At 44.4% G+C, this 11,138-nt stretch overlaps 1 protein-coding gene across 1 annotated transcript; it reads right to left on the bottom strand.

Annotated features, from left to right (window-relative positions):
- Positions 1-2,654: 2,654 nt before the first annotated feature.
- On the bottom strand, positions 2,655-3,779 carry BROUX77_004186 (uncharacterized protein; the record flags this gene model as incomplete). The annotated part of the gene is made up of 1 exon (XM_073748920.1): positions 2,655-3,779. One exon carries the CDS (start codon positions 3,777-3,779, stop codon positions 2,655-2,657), a length of 1,125 nt encoding a protein of 374 aa, XP_073606611.1.
- Positions 3,780-11,138: the final 7,359 nt, after the last annotated feature.

Raw genomic sequence — 11,138 nt, 5'->3', positions numbered from 1 at the left:
TGATTCCTGCGTCTGAATCATAACAAATTCCGTTAGTTAGCGTCTGAAAAGCTCCGTTCTCTTTCGTTGGTAGCTGGCAGGCGTTTACGGAGGCAGGTACAGACACCATTTCCGGGCTGGCAGTTGTCATTTCGAAGTATCAAGTAGATAACTAACAGAGCGAGCGTAACCTACGTTACGGTTTGCACCATGGGTGCGGGACATGACAGAATGTCCTAACGTCAAGAAAATGGAGATCTGTGATATACCTATGATTTGTAAATGTACTCTACTTTTTCTCTTTCTCTCTCATTGTACATCAAAGTAGCACTTCAACTAACAACATTATTATCACCACTAACCGCAAAAGTCTACTTGCCGACTCAGGAAGGGTATATGTCGCTCCAATGTGTACGTCGATGAGCAGGCGGGTAGATTATTCATCCACCATTGGTGGTTGATGGTGACTTGCATTCGCACAATGTATTTATTCTTCTATGCATTTAATTTGTGTGCATTTACAAAGCGATAACTATGGGCATAGTGACTACGATTTCAGTTCATGGTTAAACATTCTCAAAAGTAATTTCTGATCCGATCGATGTTCTGTAATAGCTAATTCTACTACTCCCCGAATGTTCCTACTCCTTTGAAAAACAAATGACTAGGAATATTGACTCCATCGTTAAGAGCGATAGATAAATGCTAGATTTCTCACAGGTCATGCCTGTCAAAGCTAATGTTGTACTACTTTCCATGGCCCTAGACCATAATGGTCAGAGCTATTCTAAAGATGTGGGAGACAAACATAAAGAGGAGTACCACGTTCTTGAGGATGAGTAGACACAAGTTACCCATGTTGTTCTTGATAGTTATGAGCAATAAATAATGAGTTAGTTATACATTGTTGAAGAACAACAGAAAGAAACGTCTTCTTTTTGTGACGGTCAAGTTTTTTGATGTAAAACTGCCGCAAACTTTGGTGTAGAATTGACTCTGAATGAAGACAGTCCTCTATTAAGTGACTTATGTCGCGTGACTGCTACTTGTACTGAAATTTGTGTAAAGTTCCCTTTGGAGCCTCGTCGTCATGTTGACTGGGTCATCTTTCAACGTTAGATGTTCAATTTGATGACCTACAAATCTGTTGATATTGTCAGCATGCCAACCCTACAAATAAAAGCATCTTAGGGTTGTGCTCCTCTGACTACATCGGAATGGCCTTCAAATCGATCATCATTCGCCTTTCTTCCCCTTCATTGAATGCATTCTCTTTCTTTGAACTCTCTGAACTTGTGACGTTCCGGATACTTCTCCGTACAGGACAACAGTGAGTCCTCCTATTAAACACTGATAAAATCCCACACATGACACATTTATTCCATGAAACCTACCGACCAAGTATCATAGTTAGTTAACTAGTTAGTTAAAGGAAAACTAGCGTAGAATGTTCTTCATAGGATAGATGTAAGTCATTTGGAGCCTTCCATCTACTCTCACTATCCCACTTTTCAAACTTGCTTTCAATAAGCCCAACTTTGTCTAAAGCTTTGACCAAGGTTTTGTGGTAGCAAAGGTTATACAATGATACTTTGATGAACCAAGATATTCCTCAATCACCCGAAAACTTCCTCTAGCTTTCAACCCAGTTATATGTCACTCGACAGCCCTCCAGAGATTGGTGTGATCTTCCAGCTCGATTCATAGCTAATAACCCTCAGGAGCATCGCACAGCCTAGTCTACCCCGTATATCAACTAACGAAAGCTCCCTTTTGAGTGTAGACAGATACAGATACATATACATTGCAAACCGACTAGTTGACTAACTACATCAAGTAAACAAGTATCCTTCTCCGTAGATACTAAATATTTGACATCTCCTGGCATAAAAGCTCCCCTTTGGACCCGGTCTCTGGAGCAGGCTTGCTCTATTCAAGAACAAAAGATGATTTTGCCAGCCTAGAAACCTGTATTCATAGCCTTGTAAATGAAGAGCTCGCGGTTATTCCGCTTCATTGGCGCTTGTTTGAGTTTTTAAGAGAACAACTGAGCAAATAGTTCGAAAAAGGTGGGGATGTGCCATCATGTGACCTTTTGTTGGTTGTACAAAGTCAAGGTAGAGCTAGATAGAAATTGTTATTGAATTCCGCACTACTTTCAAGCACCACGCTTCAGCACCGCTGCACTACAGGCTAGGGGCTGGGGACTTATTTTACTTTTCAAAGTATGGCGACCGTCCATGTTGAATTCAGACAAGGGGGGGGTTCGTCCGGAAGCACACATGGTAAAGACCAAGGTTTTAACAACATGGGTAGTTAGTAGCTTTTGAAGCTCCTATGAATCTCCCTAAGACTGACATTGAAGAAGCTACATGGGATGCACTAGTATATGGGTCATGCTCAAACGCAAATGAATGTTTGCTCTCGTCTTCGTATGATATGTAATGTACTGGATGGAGGACTACCGTATTATGAACATTTCACTCCATCTCAGCTTCACGATAAAAGCACGGTAATTGTAGGACAACGGCTGTGGGAAAAGCGCACAATGCTGGTGATGTATATTATGATCAAATGCATGAACATAGCCTAGCCTAGATTCAAAAAGGGGGGAAAGAAAAGTATAAAAAATGTGTACAGCAAAAAGAAAATGTACTCTAGAAGATAAGATTTGTTTAGTAGATCTTGCCAAAGCCAGCAGAGGACTTGACAGAGGATACAGTAGAAGCAGCAGCAGCCGAGGCAATGTTCTTGCCGCCGAACTTGCTCAGGAAGCTAGTGTCCTTAGTAGTCAAAGAGCCAGATGAGGTGTAGGTGTTAGCCTGGCACACACGACCAAGGGCAGAGCTGCAGGCCTTGTTGCTAGTGGAGTCGGGAGACGAGAAAATCTTGCCCGAGCTGACCTTGGCAATAGTTTTGACGTTGTCGAAAACATTGCCCTCAATCAGAATGTTGGAGCCGGAATCGGCCTCAAAAGCCTGGCCAGAGTTGGCGTACCAGTAGTTGTTGACAGCATGCAGAAGAGTGTTACCAGCGACCTTGGGAGCACGGCCAGAGGTGTGGTGAATGTAGTTGTTCTTCAGGGTGATCAGGTCGCTGGAGCCAGTGAAATACAGGCCCCAGTAGTGGTAGCCATTGCAGGTAGAAGACCAAGAGGTCTGGCCGTCAATCTCGCTGTTGGAGATGGTGACGCGGTTAGAGGCGTCGTTGCCCAGCACGATGTGCTGACGGCCGATAAGCGAGGTCTTGACATGGTCGATCCAAACCATGTCGGCACCGTTCAGGGTGATGGCATCGCCACCCCAGACGTACTTGGGGTTCAGGCCAGTGATATGAACGTTCTGAATAATAACGTTCTTCTGCTTAACAATGCGCAGACCCTTGCCCTTGATGACACCGCTGGTACCCTGGCCAATGATAGACTTGTTAGAGCCAACAGTGATACCCAGAAGACCAGCCTTTTTATAAGTCACCGAGACTGTGGGGGCATCGGGCTGGTAGTTGGTGCACCAGTCATTCTTGTTAATGGCAACCTGGCAAGCCGAGCCAGTTCCCCAAGGAGCACAGCCCGAACCAGTGACGGTACCCTCGGAGTCAGTGAAGTCAAAGGTCTTGGTAAGAACAATGTTCAGAGAATCCGAGGAGCCAAGGTACTTGACCAGCTCATCGTTGGTGGTGGGGTAGACGGTTTTACCAGAGCCACCACCAGTAACGCCCTTGGCGAAACCCTCGGCAGCACCGCTGACGCTGATGGCCGAAACGGCCTTGATAAGAGCGACTAGCGCGATAGTGAACTTCATGATGATAGGATTGGGAGGTTGGAGGATATTGATACCAAACGGAAGCCAAAGCAAATAGATATAAAACGAAGGTGGTGATTGTTCGTAGAACTGAATAGATTGATAAAAGAATGTATAACGAGTGAGACGGCCGGCCGACAAGATAGACGTGGTAAAGAATGAATGGAAGTTGCTTTGGTCCCGCTGGGAGATAGAGAGAGAGAGTGAGTGTGAAGGTGCAGAGATGAATCAAGAAGATTTGTTAGACCAAGAGGTCGGCAGCCTCGATATTTATTTCCCACGATAGTCAAGTTTTAGCCTATGCTTTATCCCAACATATAATCCTTATGAACCGATCGAAGGGTCTGTTTTTCTTGGCTGATGTTGATACAAGGCCTGTGCCGCGTAGCTGTTCTCGACTCAGTCTTTCCGATGGATTGGGCAAGTCAAGAAAGCTAGTATTCGCAAATAGTTATATGTAACAAACTCACTGTTGCACTAATCCTTTAATTTCGCTAGAGTCTTAGTACTTGCAAGCCTTGCTAGATGACGAGCCATGGAGATGGAGTATAGAGGACCCCGTCATCCGTCTTGTTAGAGTTTGGCAGGATATGCACGCAGTGGGTGAGTGGCTAGATAGTTAAAACGAACGATCCAACAATCCACCAACAAAAACAGCTTCAACATGTCTAGTTATGACTGAATTTCTATACTTTTCAACCAACTAAAGGCCTGTCCACGTAAGAGAAGGCCATCTTTATACTAGACTGGCGTTGGGAAGTTGAGTGGGTTCCAGGGGCTCGTTGTCAGTTTAGCCCAGTTTCGTAAGATGGATCGTTTTCTCGAGCACCCTACTATCTAGTTGCTAATTACAAACATGTGGTTAGTAAGCTAACTAGTTAGCTACATATGTAGTACATATGCACAACATACACACGCAGGTTGAGAAACCCAAGTAATTAAGAAACTAACTAGTTGACTCGTCATGCAACTATCAGATCTTGAGTCAGCATCTAATCTCGTTCTTAAAAGCTCAACCCTGCTATCCCATAGAAGATACTCGCTTTCTCTTGTCAGCGAGTGTTTATCCGCTCGCTTCTATCGGTGGTTTATTTATTTTCTGTGTCGTAGGAACTGTCGCTAGTATGCTCGCTACGAGACACTATGGCTATTAGTTGCTCTGATAGGAGGCTACTTATGCCTCTCTATTGACCGTCATCAGCTCAGCTAATTGGTACTTGTATCAACTACACATGCACTATTGACTAGACTTGCAATCCAGCCTTCCTTCTATCCCATCCCCGGCAGTCCCCTATTTTCTTTCGGCCCATTCTTTTCTTTTTGCCAGTGCCTGCAACTAACTATGAAAACTCGTTTTATCGACTTGTTTTCAGCTAGGCTTCGTCTCCTGTTCGCTTGGGCTTTATTGATTATTTGCCTTGCGTAGCTTGTGCAAGCAGTACTTGCGCAGGCACAGGCACAATGGCGGTTCGTCAAAATATTTCCGTTTTCCACGGCTTGAACGGATGCACCATTGTCGAGAGATAATCCGTGGTTCCCATTTCCTATCCCCGCGAAAATTTCAGTCTGTGTACATACATACATGTTGTCAGTTCTAGAAATTAGCTGCTGATAGCTATGTGACCATGTACATCCATACAAGTGTAGTTGTGTACTTCATGCGCTTCAAGGTTGTCAACACAGACCCTGCCATGCCATGTCTATCATCTGGGGCAGGAAACGCCTGTATGTTTTACATGGGATAGAACACCGGTCAAAACCGCCTCTGTTTCATGTCCTGTAGCCAATCCCATCTCAGGACATACATACATACGTAACTATAGACACGGTCTACCCATTAAACCTGGCAATATGTGTGGCTAAATATACCTGTCCAATTCATTCAACTCTACCAAATGTTTCGAGATTTTTGTGTACCAGTTAACCAACCTAAATCTGAAGAAGAAACCCGCCTAGTCTTGTGCCTGTTGTAGCTAGATAGACCTCATCTTACCCTTCAGCCCAGGACGATTAGGGTTTGTGTTGACTCTTGCATCATACCCCTGTTAGATGACCAGGATGCGAAATGTTCAAAGCAAACAAATGTCTCAGTATCCAAGATGGAATGTTCTGGGCTGAAACCCCTATAAATTGGTTATCTTGGCACTGTAATGTACAGCTAGCTACACGTAACTATTGCGACGTCTCTCACGTTCGTCCGTCCTTCCTGTCTAACCTCCGGCCATTTCACAAACTCATCCCTCAAAAGCAACATCTTGGCAGTCTCACCTGCCGCCTCCTAAGCACTGGCCTGGGTCACCTACCGCCCGCTTGGCAATATTCGGGAATTAGAGCTCCTCGCAATATCGACAAAGTTCAACCAGAAATTTCCTTTTGTCAATTCTTGTGTTTATCTTGCTCACCTAAAGAATAACATTCATAAATGCAATCACTATTCCCATGACCTTTCAAATCCTTGAAATAAAGCAAAGGCTTTTCGGTAGAACTTATACATTGTGTGTACTCCTTGCGCTCTGTCTCACCATCCTTTGAAGCATTAGAAGGCGTTCAGTATCTAAAAATGAGTCTAACTTGTGAGCTCCTATCTAAGGTTGTCTTTCTGGAAACCCAATTGTCACACAAGACCTTGTTTTGGCAGAGAAATCTGGGAAATCATCTCAAGTCATTGCAGGAGGATCTTCACTGCCAACAAACTATGTAGCTATGTGTTCGCCTAACTAGAACATGTAGAAATGTGTAAGCACTACAGATCTCCTTGCCTGACTGCCTAGCCCTGCAAGTTTTCTCTTTTCAGCCTGTATGTCCACCCATGTACCCTACAAGTATTAGTCCACTCATTAACCAGGGACGTTGTCCGCGGATGATTTCCGGGACAACAAAACTCCCTTGTCAACTCACGTAACTACCAGATTATATGTATGTACATGTGTGTAGGCCGACATGGCTTGATGAAAATTGCAGTCTCAAGTTAGTATCCCGATACCTAATGTATTTAATCCAAGATGGTTGGTTGTAACTAAGCAAAAAGTCGAAGGCAGAAAAAAAAGCTCTGAACGGTCGATTTTAGCGTGATTGTGGCTTGTTCTCTTGAACAATGTGCCTCCATTCTTCTGTATTTGTCCTGCGCCAGCCATTCACGATAGTACTGTAGTATCTGTCAATGGGCTAACTAGTTGCAAATCTCAAAGCTTTCCAGCCTATTCTTTTTGAAATTAAAGCAATGTTCTATGGTTCATGGCGTTCGAGCCTCCACATCAGTCTTGGCGCATAACAAACTCCAAACAATACCTGGGACATATGTTAGTTGTGTGCTTATATGTCTCCTGAGCATCCTGGATACCCGTTCCCCGTCCTACGCCAAGTGTATGCGCCTGTATCCAAATCTCCGCATGTTCTTTAGTCGAAAAAGTTCGGTCCAACATGAACTATGGTCAGCCTTAAAAGCCAGATATTTCTGCGTTGATCTTAGTTTTTTTTGGTCTATTTTGGGTTACTTTCCACATTGAATGACTCTCCCCATGTACAATGGACATAAAATGGTGTGCGCTTATTTGTATGTATGTATGTACATCAGCTAGGGGGAATAACTACACGTCAAATCACCACTAACTATATGTAACCATATTCCACCCCATTTTTCCAAAGTGCACTCCAACGATGTTTTCGTCCATCCCTGAGGATGGTATTCCCTAGTCTAGCGCCCTTACCACTTTATTGCACAACTTTCAAAAAAAAACATCACGACTTATACATCGGATACTTCATCGCGTCGTAACTGTTCATGTTTCTGCCAAACCTAAAGAACTTAACATCATCAGGGATTAGTTGAAAGCACAATGACATCATTAGCGCTATAACTAGATCTCGGAAGCCTCGAAATTGCTCTAAGCAGACGAGAAAGAAAGCACTTCGGTCCGAAGTAGTCAAATCAGCCTTCAGAAAATCAGGGATTGTTCCTCTAAATCCCTTGGTCGTTTCGTCAAAGCCCCCCGCAAGATCACCATCTCCGGAAAGACCAAGCACGCCACCTTCACACAATGGACATGTAAGCCCCCATTCACCTTTCTCCACACCTCGGACGAGACGTCAGTTTACGGTATTATTCGACAAAATGAAGGATGAAATGAAAGATATGATTGTAACTCCTTCTTTCTTCGACATGTTCGCTCAGGTTGAAAAAGGGTCCGTCAATTCAGCCCTCTACGCCAAACGGGTTGAGCATGATTTCAAGAAGAGGGAAGCGACCAAAGTCCGGCGTAATCTTGACCATTTGGCTCATAACTACCATCTGAGATCAGGGGGTGCTCTAAATGTCGAAGATGCGCGTAGCATGGTCAATAACCTCGAGCTGGATGAAGCAGAGTGCGCGGTCAAGGCTCATGAGAGGGTCTTTAAGGGAGCGGAGAGACTGGCAAGTAGAGAGGCCAAGTTGCAACAAAGACGAGCTTGTTGGGAAGCTAGAGAGCAGGCACAGAGAGTCCGAGAAGAATAAAATGTCTAAAGTTGTTTGTTGTTGATATATTACCAAAAAAACGGCGTCTTCATGTTTTTGTAGATGTTTTTTTTGAAAGTTTGCAATAAAGTGGTGAGGCGCTAGACTAGGGAATACCATCCTCAGGGATGGACGAAAACATAGTTGGAGTACACTTCGGAAATGTGGGGTGGAATACGGTTAGTCACACAATTAAATAACAGGCCAAGCGATGCCTAACAAGTGTCAATACAGTCTGACGCCAGCTAACTAAGCACCTTCTCAGAGTGCACATACCCATCGTACAAAACTTGAAGACAGGAGTCCAAAGTCAATCCAGGGTGGGCCGATGTCGATCAACAACGGGTTTTGATCCACTTCAACATCTATCAACTATCCAGTCCTTCTAGAAGGTGGAGGTTTAGATTCATGTGATCAGAATGCTGCGTTAAAATATAGACGCTACTTGATTTACTTTCAGTACTGTGATTGTGAGGACTTACTGAAGTCCTTTGACGGAAGAAGTTTGATTCCGGAACTTCAGACAATATCAATTGGTAACAGAATTAAGTGCGCGCAAAGATCTGTGGTAGAAAGTATTGTTCTTGTATTCAATAGAGAGGAAGATGAAGACGATTGTCTAGAAGGAAAACTAGCTACAAATGATATAGGGAACACTGAACCTTTTATGTTCATGGAGAGTTGTGCTTCTCCGGAGCAAGTAGAAAGAGTTCTGATCTTTCGGAGCTTGTGCAAGTAGTGGATGTTCAGCTGTTAGCCGGAATCGTGACGTTAGTGTTTGGACCCGTGACCCAAACGGCCGACTGACCTCTACTCCAAACGCTCAGGTTCAAGTGACCGATTTATTTTTTATTTATTTATTTATTTTTAAAGTCTATGAGGGGAGGCACGTGACTCCCGCCCATCCATTAGTCAGGTGCTCCATTCAGCTTATCCCTCAAGGGTGGTGATTCCTTTAGGGTTGTCTGGATGCATCAACATTTTAGGTCGTAGTATATTCTGCCCGAAAGGGTAACCGCCCCACTATGTGGAGCGCTGCCGGAACAACTATACTCCCATGTGGCGCAAGGCTCCACATGGGATAGGGAAATTGGAGATCAGAGCAACGCTATGTAGAACTTAACCCTCAATACATACTATGCGTATATTACCACATGACATCAGCCCCCACGTCATACAAGGACCTCGGGCTCACGGCGGCCCTGAAGGCCCCATTCGAACTGACAATGCCCAGAAGGACTCTTGGTTGGCTGCTCGCTGCTCGTTCCCACCACGGGGACTTTGAAGAATACCACGAGCGTATGAACCACGCCAACTTCAAAGCCACTTGCTCATGTGGGAAACGCAAAGACCCCCTCCACTTCTTCTTCTGTTGGAAAGGCAAACGTCTGTCGAAGGTCTTCACCAGGAGGCCCATGCACTCGACGATCGACGATGCCTTATCCACGAAGCAGGGCGCACATGACTTCCGCAGGTTTGTCGAGGAAACGAAATTCTTCGTAGATATATGCCCGTAGCCTGTAGCCTGTAGCCTTGTTTTGGCGGACGGTAGGAGAAAAAGCCCAGCCAGGATAGCGCTGCTTAAGTCCCCTTCCGCTCCTCAGTTCCGACCGGGGTTTCCCCTTTTCCGGGGTTGATGTATCACATAACTTTTCCTTTGTTGAGATTGACACTAACGCCAGCTGGAAATCTCTTCTGATTACTACTTGCTTGAGGTGCAAGATACTGATGGACTTCTGGACATAAAAGGTTTGCTATTCTTCTCTCTACCGTAGTATCTAGACTTAGAAGGTATCGATAATCGTTCGTCTCTCTTCCCCCTTCATTGAATACATTCACTTTCTCTGAACTCTCTGAACTTGTGATGTTCCGGATACTTCTCCGTACAGGACAACAGTGAGTCCTGCTATTAAACACTGATATTATTGACTTTTGTTAGAGTGGTGTACTCCACACACTTTAGCATAAAAAAGGCACTCGCATCACAACACGACAGCATGTCTACATACATGGCCAGTAACTATTTCAGAATAGAACATCCCACGAGGCTGGCTTGTAGTTTGAAACTTCAGGTTCCACAGAAGTTCCACAGCTACCTAATGTGACTTTCACCTTTCTTGATGCTTAACTACATAGAACCTGGGTCATTGGCAAATCTTGCCTCCGGTTGTCCGGTCACTTCCGGTCATATTGTATTTGTATGTAGCCAATTACTTCACCACATGGTTTACCAACTGTACAAATAGTCGTTGATTTTCCCCTCCGCAAGACTCTTTTGTGTCATCAGAGTTCTCCAATTTCAACACTGTTAGGGTTAGAAATGGGTTAGAAGGAAGCACATGTAGATGCATGCATGCCACGTACTTGTGGCCCTAGTTGAAAACATCTCCGCGAGTCATAATCCGCCTCCAGAAATATGGAGCCCCGGGATCATGACTTTGTTGCAAGTACAAACCCCCAAAACTATCAAAGCTATTGACAGTAACATTCGTCTTGGAGACCATCGATTCAGACATCAAACTATATCAACTTGTGCACAGCATACAGCATACAAAAATCACACTCCACTCGTTGTCATTCGCGGGCTTTCTTGGAGTTCATCACTTGAGGTGAATTTCCATAAGGCTACTACTATCAGGTACGTCATGTCTGCTTTCGTATCCTAGCCTCGGTTGGCGATGGCAAACAAAGCTCATTGGGCATTGCAAATTTGTATAGCTACTGATCTTCTCGTACAAATTACTTAGCAGATTTGGAAGCCTAAAAAACTGCCTTGACTCTTTTTTTGCTACATCTTCCATCTATACTCTCTTCTATGTTGATCTACGCCCAAGTTGCGCAAAAATAAGACCCCGCCGCTACCAAGA

The sequence above is a fragment of the Berkeleyomyces rouxiae genome, assembly GCF_048999995.1.
Source record: "Berkeleyomyces rouxiae strain 22BRR77 chromosome Unknown BrBRR77_ptg000003l, whole genome shotgun sequence".
Classification (NCBI taxonomy): Eukaryota; Fungi; Ascomycota; class Sordariomycetes; order Microascales; family Ceratocystidaceae; genus Berkeleyomyces; species Berkeleyomyces rouxiae.
Note: the sequence above shows the minus strand (reverse complement) of the source record. Positions and strands in the feature narration are given on the sequence as shown.